Source organism: Saccharomyces paradoxus, chromosome IV (genome assembly GCF_002079055.1).
Source record: "Saccharomyces paradoxus chromosome IV, complete sequence".
NCBI classification, from domain to species: Eukaryota; Fungi; Ascomycota; class Saccharomycetes; order Saccharomycetales; family Saccharomycetaceae; genus Saccharomyces; species Saccharomyces paradoxus.
In genome coordinates this window covers 880,983-901,933 of record NC_047490.1, presented here as the reverse complement: position 1 = coordinate 901,933, position 20,951 = coordinate 880,983, and the positions used below count along the sequence as shown (strand labels likewise).

Below are 20,951 nucleotides of genomic sequence, written 5' to 3'. Positions count from 1 at the left end.
TCGATAGATTAACGACAAAATACGTGAATAATCGTAAATAAATAAATAAACTTAATAAATAAAGAAAAGGATGCGTTCCTTTCAGATTTTATGCGCACTATAGTTGGGATTTGACCCAACCTTCCAAGCCACCTTTTACAATAATTTCTTGCAGGTTTTTACCTAGCTCACCCACGTTTTGCTCCAAGATCACAGGACCGTCCAAAGAACCTTCGGTAACGACCACTTTAGCATTAGCTACATCCCATTTCAAAAACCAACCAGTTCTTCTTGTCAGTTCCTTTGGAGCGCCTTGATATTTCTCACGCAATTTTTTGATTAATGCTGGGATTTCCAAGGTCAGAAGAGCATTGTTGATGGAGTTTCTTGAAAAAATATTACCAAAGGATCCTGAGACAACTAGGTTGATACCCTTGGCCAATAATGCGGTAGCTGCTTGTTCCCTGGAGGAACCGGTACCGAAATTGAACCCGCTGATCACTATGTCACCTGGATGAACCTTTGTTCTGAATTCAGCGTCATAATTTTCCATACAAACTTGCGCCATCTTTTCTTTAGGCACATCGTCCTGGTAAGTGTACTTACCTGGATATATACCGTCGGTGTTGATGTTATCGGCATCACACAGAACCAATTCGCCAGAAAACTCTTTTGGGAAACCTTCTAATATCTCAACGGATTGCTTTGGAGTCTCAGATCCAGTGTTAACTTCCTCTTCAGCCACAGGGTTCTCAATTATCTCAGTCTTAACACCGTTGAATGGGATTTCACTCGTAGACAACACTTCAGCAGGAGAAGCGATCTTACCCAATATGGCAGAAGCGGCGACCACAGCAGGGGAAGCTAAGTAAGCCAACGCATCCTTGGAGCCCATTCTACCTTTAAAGTTTCTGTTTGTGGCACTGATACCAACTTCACCTGGTTCCAGTAAACCTGCACCCAAACCGATGCATGGACCACAGCCAGAAGGTAGTGGGATACAGCCGGCCTTTAGTAGCTTTTCCCAGGCGCCTGATTTACGGGCATCTGCTTCAATTTCTGAAGAGGCAGCGGCCACATAGAACTCTACACCAGGAGCTACTTTGTTGACCTTGCTTAAATCACCAGTGGGACAAACCACTTCCGCTGCAGATTGCAAATCAGAAAGACGGGAGTTCGTACAAGACACCAGATAAGCTTTATTTATCTTGACATCTTGTTGAGATAGGTCTTGTACGGTGTTGGAAACCTTGACACTGTTGGGGCCCGAGACGTAGTGAGTTAATGTGGCAAGGTCGATAACTAGTTTTTTGGCATAGTGTGCATCCTTGTCTGCTTTCAGAATATCCGCTTTTCCTTCCAGTTCGCGGATAGTTTTTGGGTTAATTCTTGGATGGTTATTGGTGCCCAGCTTTTGCAAACGGTTCTTATACCAGTCGATTAAAGTCTTGTCTACGGGGAACAGACCAGAAAGTGCCCCCCACTCGGTGGTCATGTTAGCTATAGTGAGTCTGTGATCAATAGGCAATGCATTCAAAGAGTCACCCGTGAATTCAATGGCGTGGTTTAGAACCTGGTCATTGTTGAAAAGCCCACATAATGCGACAATGATATCTTTTCCGGAGACGCCCTGAGGCAATTGGCCTTTCAACTCCACCTGAGCCACTGGTGGGATCTGCCACCACGTTTGTCCCGTGGCCCATATGGCTGCAGCGTCTGTTCTCACTATCGGGGTCCCCAGTGACCCCAAACCACCGTAGGTGTTTGAATGCGAGTCAGATGCGACCGTCATGTTCAAGGGGAAGGCATAGCCCTCCTCAATCATGATTTGATGACCGATACCTCTACCAGCAGGGTAGTGGTCTATATGATGTTTCTTGGCGAAGTTTTCAATGTTCTTGTACTTGGTCAAATTTTTCTCTGATTTATTCTGGATATCGTGGTCCAGCGTGTTCACAATTTGTGAAGGATTTTTGATCTTGGTAGCGCCAAGTCCCATGAATTTCAAGGCTACGGGCCACGAATTATCGTGGGACATACAGTGTGCCGGTTTGATCGATACATAGTCACCGGAATGCACAACTTTGCCTTCAGGAAGGTTGACCGCATAGGATTGAACAATTTTTTCAGTTAGGTTCTGACCCCTCAACCAGGTCCTAGAGCTATGGAACGAACGAGTAATTGTGGTTGATCGTAGCATTTGGGAGTGATACAAAATATTTCGTTTTCTTGCAAGTATTATTTTATAGAGATAGTGATTTAATCTACCGTAAGAGGTAGTGCGAAACTAGCTTATGCACACACAAGAACTCTTTTACGCATACAAATACCTATGCGAATATATACATATATATATATATATATATATATGTTTGTGCGTGTACGTGCGTGTGTCTGTACATGAAGGTGTGTACACCAGTGTATGTTGGTAATATTTGCTGCCTATGGTTTAGACTCATCGACTACAAGTTTCAGTCATCTCGAGCAAATCCCGGGGGAAAAACAACTAAAACTTTTTTTTCCAAATTGCGCCATTGTAATCACTTGGTACGAATAATATTTTATCATTATATACGTATAAATTTTACCGGGTTTGCGGTAATTTCGCACGAAGGAACAGCGCAAAAAGTAGAGAGAAAATTTTTCACCGTACGAGCCAACGCAGCAGCTTTTTTTTCAGTTTTTCCAGCACCAGAGAGCAGTTTTGACTACTCTTTTTCGGTGTTTGGTGCTGTTGTATCGCTGGCTTGTGTTATCTTCTGTTTCCTATTTAAAGTTGGTCTGTGCCCCTTTTCCAGTGGGCTCCTCCCCTGTGTGGGCTGTTTCTCTTCTATGGCACTTCAATCTTGTTTTTTTCAAATTTTTATTCAACAATTCCCTTTTCTTGATCTCTTACTTTTCTACTCTCAAGCCAAATATTTAATTGCTCCTTTCCACCCGCCAGCGCATATATATACAATATATATTCACACACGCAAATATGTCTACCTCAGCTCAACATAGTCAACCCCAACAACAACAACAACAACAACAACAACAAAAAAGCTGTAATTGTGATTTGCTACTATGGAGGAACCCTGTTCAAACCGGTAAATATTTCGGTGGGTCCCTGTTAGCCTTGTTAATTTTGAAAAAAGTTAACTTGATCACTTTCTTTTTGAAGGTCGCTTACACTATCTTATTCACAACAGGATCTATTGAATTTGTATCTAAACTCTTTTTGGGACAAGGTTTAATCACCAAGTATGGCACTAAGGATTGCCCAAACACCGTCGGCTTTATTAAGCCTCGCATCGATGAGGCTTTGAAGCAATTACCAGTTTTTCAAGCTCACATAAGAAAAACTGTATTCGCTCAAGTCCCTAAGCACACTTTCAAGACTGCTGTCGCCTTGTTCCTTCTACACAAGTTCTTCTCCTGGTTCTCCATCTGGACTATTGTCTTTGTCGGTGATATTTTTACTTTCACTTTGCCAGTTATCTACCACTCCTACAAGCACGAAATTGATGCTACTGTCGCTCAAGGTGTAGAAATTTCTAAGCAAAAGACTCAAGAGTTCTCTCAATTGGCTTGTGAGAAGTCAAAACCATACTTGGACAAGGTTGAATCAAAATTGGGCCCAATTTCCAACTTGGTCAAATCTAAGACTGCTCCTGTGTCCTCTACTGCTGGTTCTCAAACTGCCAGCACTACTAAGTTGGCCGCCAATGTTCCATTAGAACCAGAATCTAAAGCTTACACATCTTCCGCTCAAGTTATGCCAGAAGTTCCACAACACGAGCCTTCCGCTACTCAAGAATTCAACGTCGACGAATTGTCTAATGAATTAAAGAAAAGTACAAAAAACTTGCAAGATGAATTGGAAAAAAACAACGCCTGAACGTGATTTTTTTTCCGTTTAAAGAAGAATAGCTAACTTTTGTCTCTTTATTTACTACTACATATTACATTAGCCTATATATACTCATACGTTTCTCTCTTTCTTTTATTCAATATTTTCCGACGAAACACATAAATTATTTTTGACCTTTTTCCTGTCTTTCTGACCTAGATAGATATATTTCTACCATCGCGGTCAAGGGTGCGTACCGTATTTGTTAAATAAATAAATTATGAAGAGAAATAATAATATAATATCATACATAAATAAGAATAAAAAAAAAAAAGAAAAAAAAAATGTTAATTTTTTTTTACTGATTTACAAATTCCTTGTTCCTCTATCTCATCCCATGCATATATTAGTTGTTTTACTGCTTGATACCACTAGAAACCTCTAGTTGTTGCACGATTGGGTCTCTAACATTAGGGTTCAAGTCGTCATTAGTCAAAGATAGTTGCTTTGATGTCCACAAGTTAGGCTCTTCCACAAATCCGGCCTCTCCAACGCCCAATAGACCACCTTGGTTTTCCCAGTCCCTGACACGTGGTAATTGTAGTTCGTTAAACACATCATCAACTGCATTAATTAGGATATCAGATAAATCGTCGGTGTGGCCTGGTGTTGGAGTAATTCTCAATCTTTCAGTGCCGCGGGCGACCGTGGGGAAGTTGATAGCTTGTACGTAGATCTGATGCTTGTTGATTAAGATATCGGAAGCTTGCTTAGCCAAATCAGCATTACCAATCAACACTGGGACAATATGAGAAGGATTTGGAATAACGGGAATGCCCAAGTCATGGAAAGCCTTCTTCACGTACATGGTATGTCTTTGTTGGGAGGTTCTCAGGTCGATGTGGCAACGTTGGTATCTAATTGCTGCGGTAGCACCTGCCATGACGGAAGGTGGCAAAGTAGTAGTGAAAATGAAACCGGGCGCAAACGATCTGAACCAATCGATCAGTTTTCTAGAAGCTGCGACGTAGCCACCTACACTGCCGAACGACTTACCCAAAGTACCGGTGATCATGTCGACACGATCCATCACAGTCTTCATACCACCCTTGTCATTGGTCTTTGGGGTAGCAATTCCGCTTGCACGATGACTTTCAAAATCACAATGTTCCGCAACACCTGCACCGTGAGGACCGTACAGACCAACTGCGTGCACTTCATCTAAAAAGGTTAAAGCACCGTATTTATCGGCCAAGTCGCAAATTTTTTCTATATCAGCCACTGAACCGGCCATGGAGTACACTGATTCGAAAGCGATTAGTTTAGGAACGGATTTAGGGTATGACTGTAGCAGTTTTTCCAATTCGTTCAAGTCATTATGTTTGAAAATGTGCTTTTTGACGTTAGCATGCTTGATACCAATGATCATGGAGGCATGGTTGAGTTCGTCGGAGAAAATCACCAAATCCTTCATCTTTTGGCCCAGTAGTGATAAGACGGCATCGTTGGCAACGTAACATGATGAAAAAACCAAGGCACCTTCCTTCTTGTGTAAAGTAGCCAACTCCGCTTCCAGATTCAAAGTGGGGATGTTATGACCAGCAATGTTTCTTGTACCACCAGCACCACAACCATATTTATCGATAGTCTTATGCATGGCGTCTAATACTTCAGGGTGCTTGGAAAGGGCTAAATAGTCGTTGGAACACCAAACGGTGACTTTGTCCGCCTCTCTTTGACGATGGGCTAGCGGGAACTCCTTGGCCAAACGGTTGATATTATTGAAGTATCTGTATGATTTGTCGAGTCTTTTTTTCTGCAGTTCGGAATCTATCAGGCCTTCGTAATCAAACCCCGACTCCTGGGTGGAGTGGTTAGCAGCAGCAGCAGCTGCTGCTGCTGCACTTGTCGATGAAGCTGTGGCAGTGGCAGCAGCGGCGCCAGCACCGGTAGTGGTGGCATAGCCATTTTTCGCATGTGGTGCGGCTGTCGTGGCAAGTCTATTCAGCGTGGAAACAGCGGTAGAGGAGTTACCGAACCTCGTAAAAATGGAGCGTTGCATACTGAAAAAAAACCAAGTACTGTTGTGATTATTGAGGGACAACGGCTAGCTCTATTTGTTTTCCTTCCAACCAAACTTATATGGGCAATATATAGGAAAGAAAAAAGAAAAGAGTAGGATAAAAAAAGAAACGCGAGCTGAGAAGAGAAGGCGTGTAAAGGAAGAACGGTTGAGAGAGAGCAGAGCAGGGTGCAACACACAACCGAATAGAGTATCAGCTGACGGGATGGAGGAGTTTGGTACGATGCAAACGCTATATTTGTAGCAACGCATGGGTCAGAACAATGGGCAAGGCAAGATGAAAAATTTCTGTTCCTGCTCTTTCTTCATATATGAACAATGACCAAAAAGCGCCCGCGGCCGCAGACCAATGAGCGACGAAGGCGGCCTTTCCGAGTGGTAGGGTAAGCCGTGCAGGCAAGCTTATTATAGCACCGTCGGGGGGACCACTATATCAAGTTCCACAGCACGGTGAAGCATTGCAGTATAGTTCACAGCAGTGTGCAACGAGCAGCTCAACAGTTAAATAAAGATGCGTTGGTGGCCTTGGTCAAATCAAGCAGAAGATCAAACGCAGCAGCAACAACAGCAGGATAGACCGGGTAGTGATCGTGTGCTGACGAATTACTCGCGAGGTCAAAAGATCCTCTTAGAAGACACTCCACCCAAATTCGCCGATGATTTGTCCAATTCTCAGTTGGCCAAGAAACAAGAACGGGCTACTTTGAAAGAGGCTTGGGACTCGGTCAGATGGAGCGATTTTACGTTGCAGAAGCTGACTTCAATCCCGTGCTTTAGAGACGCGGGCATGCTCGGGTTCTCTAGTATGTTCTTGATGGGGTCCATAATATTTATATACCATAAGAGCCCGACGAAGGCGATGAATTGGGCGATGAGCTCTCTAATACTGGGGTCGATTGTTGGATGGGAACAATGTAGGCTAAAAAGACAAAAAAGTTTCCAGATCGCTCAATTGGCAAAGGAAACTGTGGCGAAAAAGGAAAGACCGATGCTTCATAATGTCCCTCATGACCCATCTTTGCCGGGGCAGTGGGAAGCCGCCAAAAATGAAAAGCAGAGCCAATTTGAACAAAGTAACCAGAATTTATCGCAGGCTTCCTCCGAAAAAAAATGGTACAAGTTCTGGTGAACAGAAAGAGGAGGAAAGAGAAGGTTGAAACAGGACTTTTAACCACTTCCCTATGTACATATGCAACGTTTCTCTAAAAATACTACAATTCCAATTGTTCGCTTTTTCCATTTCTATATAAAAGCATACATAGAGAGTACAAACTTTATATATTACTTGACTGGTCTTGCATACTGTCCGTATCGCTGTCGTGGTTGTCATTGTCTTCTTTAATGGACAACTGTCTCAACGTATGTGTGGTTTCGTCAGCGGAGTTTCTCGTAGGTGGTAAAGAAAATGAATTTTCCGCTCCCATCAAATTGTCTGTATCCTCATCTTCGCCATTTTTGCCGCCGTCATTGCTTCGTACCCCCTCCTTGTTGGAACTTGACTGTGAATGGTTAGATGTGGATCCCGTCGAGGAACCCTTGGATTTCGGTAACGATGTTTTCGACGTAGAAGGTTGGCTGGTTCCCTCTAGTAGTTCGTTGAGAACCACGTCATTCCCACCCGTTCCCTCATCGCTGTTGTATCCTTCTTCTACAGTCTCCTCATCGCCACCGATGGTCCCATGGGGTCCATCGGCCTTTTTGCTGAACGGGTCGTCTGCATCACAAAGTAGTTCGTCTAGCCCACCCCCAGACCAACCTTTTCTTGCAATATTTTCAGAAATCTCCACTTGCGCCCTGGATACTGTGGCAACTTTGCTGAGTACTTTACTACATGTATTTTCGACGAGTTCGTATGAATCCATGTAAAAGTCGTGCTTAAGGGTCTCCAGTTGATCTAATCGTGCTTGCAAACTGGAAAGACTTTCTCGGTACGAAATCAGATTCCTTATTTTCCTTTTCGAGATATCGAAATTATGTCTCTCCTGCAATTTCAATTTTAAGCTTTGCTCTTTACTTTGTACTTTGAACTTGTTCTCCATTATCTTGGTCTGTAACTGGAATTCATCAATGTCATCAATTAAATTATCTCCCAACAAGTCGTTGAAGTACTTTGACATTATAAGCTGATGATTGGACAGAAGATAGAATAATCCACTGGCACTTAATAGTTTCTCCGCTGTTTCGTCGTTACAACCCTTTAACTTGGCAATATTTTCTAAAGAGTGGGCAATCTCCGCCCCATTCTGAGATGTCTTTAATAACGAGTCTGAATAGGCATTCGAATTCCTGAACAACGTCGATAGAGCTTCCTGGGTCTCCTTCACATCTCTCTTCGTGATTAAAGTTTGCAAGTCGTTTATTGTGCTTGTACCAGAAGTTATGCTCGATGCCCGACGGGCCTTTGAATACACTTTAGAAGAACGCAAATGGTTCATGTCGTCCAGGTGATCGTTATTGACTGAGCCAGCATTACTGGTCACCGGTCTTTTATTATTTACAATTGGGTAAAACTCTGATAGATGAGGTGCGTACCTATCGGGAGAAACGTCGTAATGGTTACCGTCGTCCCAGTCAACTCTCAGCCTCTGGTCACTTGAGGGAGATCCCTGTAATTGTTCCGTATTATTATCAGGCATATCCGATTTTCTCCCTGTTATTTTCTTTAACAATCTTTTATTCCTTGACGAAGATAATTGACCTTGTATTCAGAATATTTACTTTTATTGTATGGGTATGATTCTTTTCCACTTAGTATCTGGCATAGATTTCCATCTCACCCTTTTCTCGTAACATATCGCCAACATTTTTTCTTTGCCCGCATTGACCATTTTTCCTGTATGAAGGGCAATGTGTACAGTACAATAAGGATATATGTTCACTAAGTAGGCCCCATACACTCAAAATTGAGATCTAACTCAAGCTTAAATAATGAGGAGCGATTGCTTTTATTATGCTACATGAGCGGGTCACTAGTATGAGATGCCTTCAGTATACACTTCTGTTGGAGCGAAGATTGGTCATACACACTCGCAAGTTCTATTGCTACACTTTTCATTGGGTATGCTAAGCGGTATTAATGAACAAGACGCTTCGGCTCTTTTCTTGCATTAGCGAAGAACTTTAACCTATCCCTGGCAGATTAGTACAATTATACAGAGTATTTTTCATTTCAATTTTTGATGTACTTTCATACATAGATTTACAAACATTTCAAAATGATCCTCCGCAGTCTGTTCAAGAAAAAACCAGCTTAGCCAAGAAAGCTGGACTCAAAGTGATCAAAAGTTTTGTAACAAAGTCAGGTTTTACTACTTTATACTCTCTTTACCCTCATACGGTATTACTTAGAGCATCCAAGTTCCAGTTTACCCGGGCGAATTTTTCAAGGACTCGACGCTTTGGATGGGAACTTGACCTGCTTGGGCAAAATGCGAAATTTCTCAAATTCAATGAGACGATGATGTCTTCACCGTTAAGGGTTGGTAGTTTAAGTGTTTCCTTTTCAGTTTGGGCTGTAGAAAATTACCAGGACAACTATCGGAGCAGTTAAGAAGCTGTACTTGAAAATACTAGGTTTATTGTAATACTCTCTTTTTACTATGGATCACGACACAGAAGTTATAATCAAGGATTTCAATAGTATTCTTGAAGAGCTGACTTTTAATTCGAGACCCATCATTACCACTCTCACGAAGTTAGCAGAAGAAAATATCTCGTGCGCCCAATATTTCGTTGACGCTATTGAGAGTAGAATTGAAAAATGTATGCCAAAGCAGAAACTATACGCTTTTTATGCCTTGGACTCCATTTGTAAGAATGTCGGCAGCCCATATACAATCTACTTCAGTAGGAATTTGTTTAGCTTGTACAAAAGAACATACTTATTAGTGGACAACACTACAAGGACAAAACTCATCAATATGTTCAAGCTTTGGTTAAATCCTAATGACACCGGCCTGCCTCTGTTCGAAGGATCAGCACTGGAAAAAATCGAACAGTTTTTAATAAAGGCTAGCGCTCTACACCAGAAAAACCTGCAAGCAATGTTGCCGACTCCAACTGTTCCCCTTCTATTAAGAGATATTGATAAATTAACTTGTCTGACTAGTGAAAGGCTGAAGAATCAACCAAACGATGAAAAGTTGAAAATGAAACTATTGGTTTTATCCCAACTGAAACAAGAACTGAAAAGAGAAAAGTTGACTCTCAATGCCTTGAAACAAGTTCAAATGCAACTAAGGCAGGTCTTCTCACAGGACCAACAAGTTTTGCAGGAAAGAATGAAGTATCACGAATTTCAGCAGCAGCAGCAGCAGCAACAGCAACAACAACAGCAACAACAACAACAACAACAACAACAGCAGCAGCAGCAGCAGCAGTATCATGAAAATAAGGATAGGACCGGTTCTTCTCCTCAAAACTCTAATGCAGCAATCCCATTATTTGGCAATAATTCTGATACAATGAACCAACAGAATTCTTTATCTTCCTCTCTTTTTGGCAATATTTCCGGCGTTGAATCCTTTCAAGAAATTGAGAAGAAGAAGTCACTAAATAAAATCAATAACCTCTATGCATCTCTGATGTCTGAGGGGCTCATATATACTCCGCCAAAAGAATCCATCGTGACGCTTTATAAAAAACTAAATGGACACTCAAGCTACTCTCTCGATTCACACGAAAAACAGTTGACGAAGAACCTGCCAAAGATATCGTTATTGAATGATATCCTTTCCGACTGCAAAGCCTATTTTGCCACAGTTAACATCGACGTTTTGAATAACCCAACCCTACAGTTGTCCGAACAAACTCTTCTTCAAGAAAATCCCATCGTTCAGAATAACCTTATTCACTTATTGTACCGATCAAAGCCAAATAAATGTAGCGTGTGTGGTAAGAGGTTTGGCAACTCAGAGAGTGAGAAATTACTACAAAATGAACATTTGGACTGGCATTTTAGAATAAATACAAGAATCAAGGGATCTCAAAATACAGCAAATACAGGTATAAGCAGCTCTAACTTAAACACTACTACAACAAGGAAAAATATTCAATCAAGAAATTGGTATTTGAATGATTCTCAATGGGCAGACTTCAAAGATGATGAAATTATCTCCACAAAGCATAAAAGCGATTATACCGATCCACATGCTAATAGAAATATCGATAGGAGTGCCATAAGTAATCATGTTGATGACACTGATGAAAACTCTGTAGATAATACTTCAGTAAGTGGTAGAAATAATGAGGTAAAAATACGGGAAAAATATGTTGTTGTACCAGAAACTTCACAAGACATGGCTTTCATATGTCCAATTTGTAAGGAAACCGTAACTGGCGTTTATGATGAAGAATCTGGTGAATGGGTTTGGAAAAATACCATTGAAGTTAATGGTAAATATTTCCACTCTTCCTGTTATCATGAAACTTCGCAAAACTCAACTAAATCTAATGAAGGCAAAGTTGGTTTGGACGACTTAAAGAAGCTAGTCACTAAATAAGAGTAGAACTGCATATATACACCTAAATTTAATAATTAGTAATTACATTAGAATATGCTGTTTATATTTGCGTCCATTATATTATAAATAATTATACATATGTTGCCAAAGCCAAACCAATCATTAAAAGTCCGTATGGTCTTATCTCCTTCTTTTCTTAAAAATTCTTTGCATTAATTTATTGATCCTGGCATCTTTCTCAGATATTTGGCTTCTAGCGTTCTCAAGGCACTTCTTCGTGAAAGTTAAATCTCCTCGAAGTGAAGTTATTCTGATTTCATTCCTCATAACGTCATCCGACAGAGATCGGATAATGTCATTTGCAACAGCCAATTGTTTTTCCTTTTCATCCAGCACCGATGCTGTTTTCGACAAAACAATATCTGCAAAGGAAAGACCGTCTTCTTGCATGCCCTCTGAATATTCGGTGTCACTATCCTTATTATCAATTTCATGCTCTGTTTCTTGGGTTGGTATGTATATCTTTGATAGTTGCGTATTAGATTGTGATTGTCTGCCTAAAACATCAACACTGCTTAAAATATCTGTTGTATTACTGTCTGTGATATCGTCGATCGAAGTGGCTCCGCGAACTTTAACAGTTGGAACTATTTTGTCAACAGGGAGATGGCCATAAGATGGGCGTTTTGAAAAAGATAGTGAAGCGCTTTTTGATGCCATCTTATCATTACTAGAAACTATTTCTCCTTTCTTACAATTGAAAGTATTGATGAATTGCTTCTTTTCTGGCAGCTTTTTTGTTTTCATGGTGTTCTGCCCCACTAAAGACTTTACATCTGGCGAGGTAGAACCGTTTACTTTATTGATCATTGCCGGTTTTTCCATCGTTTGTGGTATTTTATTTTCTGGTATAACTTTGACATCTATCACACTCTCTGGCTCGATTTCATGTGGTTTGACCCCCGTAGGTTTAGAAACAGGTTCCCGCGACTTGTGAATATCAAATCCCATGTTGGAAATAAATCTCTGAGTCTTCATAAATGACCAAAATCTGGCCTTTTTTGTACCAGGCTTGTTCTGTGTTTCGTCATAATAAATCTTGATCTCAGAACTCATTGGATAATCCTCTATTTCACCTTTCAGTATGATAATGTCACTTTCTCTAAAATTATTGGAAATGGCTGAATTAAACTTGTAAGCAAATATATCTTTGAGTAATTGCATTTTTTCATTAATTTTTTGTCTCTCGCTATTAGAAGGCTGCGAAGGGAACTCATCAATCAGCGAAACGGAAATAAGTTTCAAATTTGCAAGCCATTCTTGTCTCCAAGAGCCTTTCGAAAGGTTCTCCTTCGTGTTTTTGAGTTTGCTATAATTAGTATCACTACGGGGTACCCCACTATTGTTTTTAGCAGTAGGTGTGGTACTTTGCTTTGTTTCTTCAAAGTCTAATGGAGATGATGTGGTTGATTTTTGGGATGATTTAGTGGATGTAGAATTTTGTTGACTTTTTTTCCCTGAACTGATATTTTTATTCGTCAAATCATTTTTGTCAGTGTTATTCGATTCTTCCAATGAAGGAACTCCATATAATGGCAAGTATTGTAACCTGTCCTTCTTGTGCACTTGCTGGTAAAAGAAAGCATTTGACGTTTCATAGTTTTCAACAGAGCAGATGTCATTAGTAACACTAGTCAAGGGATTATCACTTAGATAGCTGTGTCTTGGGATCCCTTGTTCAATAAGGTCATTGATTGTTTCTTTATCGTACGTTGTCTTGTCAGCTAGCCTCCAAAGAATGTTCTTGGTTAATTCACGGTCCGATTTTCGCCAGTCCAATACAGGGTCAAACCATTTATTTGCTTGAATTTGGTTCTTTTCGGCGCTTGTGTCGAAATCATTTGTTACCTTGATTTCATTTGATTCACCAGAACTTAAACTTTCCAGGTCAGTTAGACTATTATTATCTGAAGATGTATTGTCTGAGTCAGACACGTAAATAAGTTCCATTTTTCCTGGGTGAGTTATTATTGTATCCATTCTCCCACGGTAGTGCTTCTCTTCTTTGATCTGCTTATCCTTTGGAGAATTCGTGAAAGATTTCTTCGAGGGCTGGGATAGAGAAATTTGAAAATCATCGTTATAGTCAGGCTTACTTCCACTAACTGGTTGAGATAAAGACCTGTTATCAGCCTTATTTCCTGGCCCTTCGGTGCGAGCGATGCTTTTTAAAACATTAGTCTTTTCTTCCAGCAGAACACTACTAGGAGAAGGTTTGTTTTCACTTTTGATGAAAGGAGTCTTGAATACGTTTGAGAATAAATTTAATAAAGATTTGCTTTCAACAGCCTTGGAAACTGGTACATCTTTCGAATTATCATGCTCTCGGTCAATTTTTGGAGATTCGACTGAAGCGGATTCAACCTGAAAAAAGTCATTAGTTCCCTTTTCCGTATCATTTTTCTGTGTAACTATTTGTGTGGAAGCGACAGTACTGCTCTGCGGTTTATTTAACCTTTGAGTAGCGATATTAATCTCGTTGGTCGATTCTTTTGTATTCGAGATATCTTGGACAATCTTCTCGGGCTCTAGCCGGTTTTGGGTGTTTATTGTACGATTTGTGGTATTTGAAGTTGATTCTTCACTATGCTTGCGCTTTTTCGTCGGAATTAGTACGTCTTCTAGCCATGGTCTCTTTGATGGCATAACATTCGAGGTTTTATTCGTCAAACCAATTTGGGATTCCCCCTGTACGTTTTGAAGGACTTTTCTACTATTTATTCGTGCATCAGGTACTATATGTTTGGTGATTTCTTCAGCTGCTTTAATTATGTGAGCTTTAGTGCTCTTGATTTCGAGTGACTTCTTTTTAGTTTCCTTGTTTTCACCATTTTTTTTATTTGTAGGAGTGTTCATATCATATATTTTTTCTGTACTTCCAGAGCTAGGACTATAGTTGCTTTTTCTGCCTTCGTATCCAGCAAGAGAAACAAGCTTGCCGGTTTCTTCGTCTCTAGTTGACAAATCTTGGCTGATTTTGGACTCCTGAGGTTTTTTAGTTGGATTTTTCGACAAATGAGGCGACTTTAAGACTTCCATCCTCTTAAGGTTGGCATCTTCTTTCATTTCTTGCTCAGCTGTTATAGGCTGGTACTTGGAAGATGCCAATGTCTTTTCACAGAACAATGCTGTTTTATCTTGATCAATGGCGAATTTCTTTGAAGATGGACAGGTTTTCTTTGGTGTTTGAGTTTCTGCTGTGATTGATGTCTCATTAGCATATAAAGCCGATGGGACCGTACTGTTTGCCCTACTTTTTTCTAGTTTTTCTAGTTTTTCTCGATTTATTTCCAAGCCCTTATTAGTAGATTCTTGGTTTATTCTATAAACTTCTTTGGGTGAAGTATTCGCTTTCGTATTTTCAGGGCTCCTTGTTTTGCTCTCTTTGGGTGACAGAGATGCATCACTGGCACTAGCTTTTGGAGCTGGTAGTGCATCGGAACGGGCAGAATTTTCGCTTACATTCAGCTTTTTCTCCTTTCCTTCTACATCATCCTCCTTGATAATTTTGTTCTTGGTCACAGAAACCACACCGGCGTCGATGTTTACTGCTTCTTTTTTTAATGACTTTTCAAGAACGGATTGTGTGTTTACCAAGCTTATGCTGAGAATCTCTTTAGGATGATCCTTCGTTTTCCCTTCACTTAGTAAGCTTTTTACTCCAGATAAAAATGAGTTATTGTTTTGTGATTTTGATATCGGTATTATGGTATGTTCAGGCTTTGTATTCAAGCTAAAAGTTTGTTGCTCCGCATGTAGAGGAAATGTTGTTTGTTCGAAGGTTGCTAGAGACCTGCTAGCATCGTGTGAAGGATTCTTCGATTCAATTCTTCCCGCTGACGTTTTGGATCGAAGAAGGGAGAGTAGTTTGCCGTTGCTTATTTTTTCCAGATTTGAGTGAGAAAAAGAATTAGAGTTATTTCTTTTCAGTGGCGAGGATTTTGGTTGTTGCAACTGTTTATGAAAAACCTGTTTTACATCAGTTGATTGGTTAGGTGAGTTATGAGTTGTGGTTGACGGCCTTGAATGATTTTTGCCTTTGGCAAACGTGAATAACGGGATTCTAGGTGTTCTGATTTCATTGGATTTTTTTGCTGTTTCAGGAATTTTATCATTCGGTGTTACTGGATTGTTATTAAACTTTGGAGTGCTCGACCTATTAGGTGTCTTATTGTCATCTGACATTGGTTGTTTTCTTCGTTTTGCGTATTATGGGTTGAAAGTTTCTTGTAATTTTTTTTTCTTGTAAGTCGAATATCTAGTTAAAACTTTGAATGAATTATAGAACCTAAAAGGCGCTTGCTTCGTTATAAATTTTTACACAGAGCTCAATTATTTGTATTACAATATTTTGTTTATGTGATGCGCTTTTGATCATCTATTTAGTTAAATGATTTGCGTTCGTTTTCAATGATAATAATAGCAGACCAAAAACTTAATGGTATTGTACAAGTTTAGAATGTAAAAGCTAGTTACAAATATATATGTTATTATTTCATTTATAGTATACTATGGATATACGTATTCCTATACACAATTTTTTTTTCATTAAATTTTAAAAAACAGAGAAGATATCAAGAAGAAATTGGACAGGATCATTAATTCTTACCTAGCTTCTTCAAGATGTCGGCCCAGACGGTAGCAGGAGGTTGGGAAGCATCAACACCAGCCCAGATACCAGTCTTCTTGTAAAAGTCGACAATTGGTTCGGTTTGAGCATGGTAAGCAGCTAACCTCTTCTTCAAGGCGCCTGCATTGTCATCTGATCTTTGAACTAAAGCTTCACCAGTAATATCATCCTTCATGTCTTCTTTTGGTGGGTTGAAGATCTTGTGATAAGATCTACCAGAGGCTGGGTGAATTAATCTACCGGTGATTCTGGCAACCAGCAATTCATCATCAACCTTCAATTCGACGGCTTTTTCTAAAGGAGTCCCTTGTTCCTTCAACATTTGGTCCAATTTTTCAGCTTGAGGGATAGTTCTTGGGAAACCATCCAAGATGAAACCGTTCTTACAAGCTGGGTTATTGGTCAATTCATCCTTGATCATGTTGACCATAATGTCATCTGAGACCAAACCACCTTGGTCCATAATCTTCTTAGCTTCCAAACCTAGTTGAGTACCCTTTGCGATTTGAGATCTCAACATGTCACCGGTAGCCAAGTGAGCGGCGTGAAAACGCTCTTGCAAGTTTGGAGCTTGAGTGCCTTTACCGGCACCTGGTGGACCAATTAGGACCATTCTAATGGATTCTGAGCTAGACATTATTGTTGTAATTGATGTTGTATGGATGTCTTTACGAGAGAAATGTGTGTTGTTTCTTTATCAAAGATTTCACTCCTGTTGAATTATGTAGTTCTTTCCAGAAATTCGTGCGTATATATATATATATATAAATATATGTAATAAAACTAGCCAGAGTGAAAAAGTTGAAAATCAGAAAAAATGGGCGAATAAGGACAGAAACCGCGGGCTGCTGCGGACGGTTCTGCGTGACAGAATCGCGCAATCTTGAGCTTTTTTCCTTTGGATGTAAAAAATTCGTCACACAATCAAAGAGAACAAAGCACAGATTATGTTCTGTAATCGTTCCCGTATCATTGAGCACTGTTACTTAATTGAACACGATTGAGTAGCAAACAGAGCAACAGTGAAAATGGAAAGGCACAATAGAAATTTTATATCATGCATGACATATGTTACCGTTAATTATATACCCAATAAATTATATATAGAAAAAAATAAAAAGGAAAAACAGAAAGGCCTAATAGACACTTAATATAGTTACAAATGGAGAAGCAGTTTACTTCCTTCTGCCTTCTTTAAAATACCAGAACCGATCTTATAATTCTTGAGAAGCCTTGGTAGCCTTGGCAGACTTCTTTGGCAACAAGTTTTGATGAATGTTTGGCAAAACACCACCTTGGGCAATGGTAACGTTGCCCAATAGCTTGTTCAATTCGTCATCATTTCTGATGGCCAACTGCAAATGTCTTGGAATGATTCTGGTCTTTTTGTTATCTCTAGCAGCATTACCAGCCAATTCTAAAATTTCAGCGGCCAAATATTCTAGGACAGCAGTCAAGTAGACTGGAGCACCAGAACCGATTCTTTGGGCGTAGTTACCTCTTCTTAACAATCTGTGCACTCTACCGACTGGGAATGTTAAACCGGCCTTAGCAGATCTAGATTGAGAAGCTTTAGCAGCTGAACCAGCTTTGCCACCTTTACCACCGGACATTTTATATTATATGTATGAAATTTGTTTGTTTTGAACTTGTTTATTTGCGTGGAAATAACCAAATCTGTATGACGTTGTAATATCAAGAGAGAATGTAAGAACGAAAGCAAAAATAAGAGGATAGTTAAACAAGGTCAGAAAATCTACAAACAGATCAAGCCTCTTATTTATATATTTTTTTTAGACCAAGACCTACTGCTAACATTAACAATTCACTGACTGGTTTCGTGAACGGAGAAGGGGGGAGAAAAGGTTTTGAAGTCAATAAGGTGAGCAATAACGAGTAACAGCACGAGAAACCATATATCCCTACGCGCGTTTCTTCAGTGACAATTAGTTAACTATTTTGCTGTTTTTTGAGCCACCAAATACAATCCATTCCAATAGTTTCGCACAGTGGGGCGAAAATTTTGGAACAGCGCAAATGAATTACTTGTGAGCTCGGCGAGTTCAAATTTGAAGAAAACGCGGTTGGGTCGTTAACTATGGTTAGACGCTCTTCGTCGCCCGAAAGGGAAGCCTGTTCTCTTTTTTTCGCGGGTGAAAGGGTGCAGCGCGCGAAAAAAGGAGAACGATGGAGATAAATCAAGAGAATTAGCCTTAGTAGTGGCAAATACTACTTTGGTTTGTTATCTTGTAACGTTTAGAAGAAAGGGGCATCTCAGTTTTTTTGATGTATATAAACAACAGGGTTCGATCATCTCGGATGATTTGTTTTGTTAAATATACGTCTCTTTTATTTACATTTTAAATTTTTTCGTAGTATATATCTCCTACGTAAACAAGCGAAACCACAAACAAACCATACACACATATAATGTCTGCTAAAGCCGAAAAGAAACCAGCCTCTAAAGCCCCAGCTGAAAAGAAGCCAGCTGCTAAAAAGACTTCTACTTCCACCGATGGTAAAAAGAGAAGCAAAGCTAGAAAGGAAACATACTCTTCTTACATTTACAAGGTTTTGAAACAAACTCACCCAGACACTGGTATTTCCCAGAAGTCCATGTCTATTTTGAACTCTTTCGTTAACGATATCTTTGAAAGAATTGCTACTGAAGCTTCTAAATTGGCTGCCTATAACAAGAAGTCTACTATCTCTGCTAGAGAAATTCAAACCGCTGTTAGATTGATCTTACCAGGTGAATTGGCCAAGCATGCTGTCTCTGAAGGTACTAGAGCTGTTACCAAGTACTCTTCCTCCACTCAAGCATAATGAAATCACTTTGGTTATAATTAATATTATTATTTATATGGGTATATAAAAATTAAAATAAAACAAAAAAATTGTATAATAGTTTAATAATTTTAATGATCATAAGATATTTACTCGGTTTTAGAATTGCATTCTCATAATTATGAATGGCCCCACGGAAGGAATGCGCTTATACCGCTGGGCGGTTCACCTATTACAATTTTTGTTTATTATATGCCTCAGAGAGCTACCATTTTGTCGGGATTTCAATTTTCAACCAAAACTCTATACAAGAAACAAAATATAAATAAGAAAGTTAATAGAAAAAAATGAACAATGGAATACGCATATATATAAAAAATACTAAAAATAAAATAAATGCCGCCGTTCTTATAGTTACAGCACAGTAATAGGTAAAAGGGCTGACATGATCGACCAGTTCGTTAATTGCACTTCAATCCCCTCTTGATTCTCTCTCAACTGGAGCCGTCCATTCTGACTACCAAATTTTCTCTCTACCCCATCATACGATATTCCAAGTTGATCTTCGCTGCCACAGCAGACCCTGTTCTTATTGTACTCTGGTATTTTTCAGGTCATAGAGTGCGTCTGTCTCTTGCAAACGATCATTTCTTCCTCTGAAAGGCGATAATGATCCCTTTGGAATATCAAGAAATTCCTCACCCATGGGGTCATTATGACCATTGGATACCTTCTCCACTTCAAGTCCGCCTATGTTTAGAAGATCGGCTATCATAGCATCATTATCAAAAGTTGGATTTTCTTTTTGCTCCCCCTGTGAATTTGCTGAACTTGACCCTGAGCTTAAACTTCCAGGAGTACCAATGTCATCACCCAACTGGTAGAGCGACTTTGTGCATAACCCGTCAATAACACTGAACGGTTTACCGCTCAAAGACCAAACATGTAACTTTGGTACCTTTATACCAACTCTCCTAGAATCCAATATTTCGCAGGCTTTAGAACCAATTTTCTTCCTTTTTCGATCCGGAGTTGGTAAGCTCTCGTCCTCGTCTGTTGATTCATCATCTCTGTAAATGACTTCTTGAATGTTGCGATCGCTATCATAACTATCATTTGCCGGGTCTTCCGATGAACATGAAGAGTCGTATAATTCTTCCCTCGAACTAATATAGAGATAATCCGTGTCCCTTTTCTTCACATTTATTGCGACGTTGTCTAGACTAAGGATGTGGTCAACTGGTCTATCCAGCTCTACTTCATTGATTTTATGCAGATTCTCGTTAAGATGTGAGATGTCAGATACATCTAATGTAGAAAAATGATTGCATTCACTGAAACGGCCATCATCCAAATTGAGCAGTGTACGCTCCTCAAAATCGCTACCAGAATTTTTTTTGAATGGTCTGGAATTCTTCGCTTCCTTATTCGTACCATCCATTGGTGTGAAAATCACTGTCTCATCAAAATCGATATCTGATTCCGTTTCTGGATATTGGAATGTAATAGGTCTGTCATTATTTATCGATGCCGTTTGGCAACTATCGCTGGGATCGTCTATTAAAATACTAACACCAATATCCTCTTCATCTTGGTTGATTTTAGACGCCGAAGTAGTATGGTACTGTCGGTGAGATTCGCTTTTACTTGTTGGCGAACCGAGCAGTTCTACAGCTGCATTCGCCCCGAAGTTTACATCGCGCTTATTACTGATATATGTACTGCGACCAGCTGACATAAGCTGGTCATTAAATATATTATCTGCTTCTGTCTTAGAGCTGTCGCCAAGAGACGCCTCTTCCTCTACCTCATTGATATTTTCCTTTCTCGAAAATTTATAAGAACGATTCTTCCGTCTATTATTACTTTCTGATTTCAACCGTTTGGCGTTGGTATAGCTACTCTCAAAATTCGAAACATTACTTATGGATTGGTCCATAAAAGCATCAAAGCTACCATCATTGTCAGATGAAAAAAGGATAGTTGAAGAGGTTGGTGGACATGAAGCAGTTATACTTGTTTCTTTCGGCGTTTTTTTATTTGGGATGTGTGGCTTGCGCCGCACGGTGCTCTTAATAGGCACACTAAGCAACATTCTGGAACACTTTTCTTATTCCG

General features: G+C 39.8%; 11 protein-coding genes across 11 annotated transcripts; 4 read left to right on the top strand and 7 right to left on the bottom strand.

Annotated features, from left to right (window-relative positions):
* Nucleotides 1-97: 97 nt before the first annotated feature.
* On the bottom strand, nucleotides 98-2,179 carry LYS4 (homoaconitate hydratase LYS4; the record flags this gene model as incomplete). The annotated part of the gene is made up of 1 exon (XM_033909574.1): nucleotides 98-2,179. The coding sequence occupies one exon, from the start codon at nucleotides 2,177-2,179 to the stop codon at nucleotides 98-100; it is 2,082 nt and encodes a 693-aa protein (XP_033765465.1).
* A 780-nt stretch (nucleotides 2,180-2,959) lies between these two features.
* Nucleotides 2,960-3,859, top strand: RTN1 (Rtn1p; the record flags this gene model as incomplete). The annotated part of the gene is made up of 1 exon (XM_033909573.1): nucleotides 2,960-3,859. One exon carries the CDS (start codon nucleotides 2,960-2,962, stop codon nucleotides 3,857-3,859), a length of 900 nt encoding a protein of 299 aa, XP_033765464.1.
* A 367-nt stretch (nucleotides 3,860-4,226) lies between these two features.
* On the bottom strand, nucleotides 4,227-5,873 carry HEM1 (5-aminolevulinate synthase; the record flags this gene model as incomplete). The annotated part of the gene is made up of 1 exon (XM_033909572.1): nucleotides 4,227-5,873. One exon carries the CDS (start codon nucleotides 5,871-5,873, stop codon nucleotides 4,227-4,229), a length of 1,647 nt encoding a protein of 548 aa, XP_033765463.1.
* Nucleotides 5,874-6,405: 532 nt separating this feature from the next.
* On the top strand, nucleotides 6,406-7,023 carry COX20 (Cox20p; the record flags this gene model as incomplete). Its single annotated transcript, XM_033909571.1, has 1 exon — nucleotides 6,406-7,023. One exon carries the CDS (start codon nucleotides 6,406-6,408, stop codon nucleotides 7,021-7,023), a length of 618 nt encoding a protein of 205 aa, XP_033765462.1.
* A 145-nt stretch (nucleotides 7,024-7,168) lies between these two features.
* IVY1 (Ivy1p) lies at nucleotides 7,169-8,530 on the bottom strand (the record flags this gene model as incomplete). The annotated part of the gene is made up of 1 exon (XM_033909570.1): nucleotides 7,169-8,530. One exon carries the CDS (start codon nucleotides 8,528-8,530, stop codon nucleotides 7,169-7,171), a length of 1,362 nt encoding a protein of 453 aa, XP_033765461.1.
* A 963-nt stretch (nucleotides 8,531-9,493) lies between these two features.
* On the top strand, nucleotides 9,494-11,395 carry PCF11 (Pcf11p; the record flags this gene model as incomplete). The annotated part of the gene is made up of 1 exon (XM_033909569.1): nucleotides 9,494-11,395. One exon carries the CDS (start codon nucleotides 9,494-9,496, stop codon nucleotides 11,393-11,395), a length of 1,902 nt encoding a protein of 633 aa, XP_033765460.1.
* A 141-nt stretch (nucleotides 11,396-11,536) lies between these two features.
* Nucleotides 11,537-15,601, bottom strand: SIR4 (chromatin-silencing protein SIR4; the record flags this gene model as incomplete). Its single annotated transcript, XM_033909568.1, has 1 exon — nucleotides 11,537-15,601. One exon carries the CDS (start codon nucleotides 15,599-15,601, stop codon nucleotides 11,537-11,539), a length of 4,065 nt encoding a protein of 1,354 aa, XP_033765459.1.
* Nucleotides 15,602-16,014: 413 nt separating this feature from the next.
* On the bottom strand, nucleotides 16,015-16,683 carry ADK1 (adenylate kinase ADK1; the record flags this gene model as incomplete). Its single annotated transcript, XM_033909567.1, has 1 exon — nucleotides 16,015-16,683. One exon carries the CDS (start codon nucleotides 16,681-16,683, stop codon nucleotides 16,015-16,017), a length of 669 nt encoding a protein of 222 aa, XP_033765458.1.
* A 577-nt stretch (nucleotides 16,684-17,260) lies between these two features.
* Nucleotides 17,261-17,659, bottom strand: HTA1 (histone H2A; the record flags this gene model as incomplete). Its single annotated transcript, XM_033909566.1, has 1 exon — nucleotides 17,261-17,659. The coding sequence occupies one exon, from the start codon at nucleotides 17,657-17,659 to the stop codon at nucleotides 17,261-17,263; it is 399 nt and encodes a 132-aa protein (XP_033765457.1).
* Nucleotides 17,660-18,476: 817 nt separating this feature from the next.
* HTB1 (histone H2B) lies at nucleotides 18,477-18,872 on the top strand (the record flags this gene model as incomplete). Its single annotated transcript, XM_033909565.1, has 1 exon — nucleotides 18,477-18,872. The coding sequence occupies one exon, from the start codon at nucleotides 18,477-18,479 to the stop codon at nucleotides 18,870-18,872; it is 396 nt and encodes a 131-aa protein (XP_033765456.1).
* Nucleotides 18,873-19,422: 550 nt separating this feature from the next.
* CRF1 (Crf1p) lies at nucleotides 19,423-20,928 on the bottom strand (the record flags this gene model as incomplete). Its single annotated transcript, XM_033909564.1, has 1 exon — nucleotides 19,423-20,928. The coding sequence occupies one exon, from the start codon at nucleotides 20,926-20,928 to the stop codon at nucleotides 19,423-19,425; it is 1,506 nt and encodes a 501-aa protein (XP_033765455.1).
* Nucleotides 20,929-20,951: the final 23 nt, after the last annotated feature.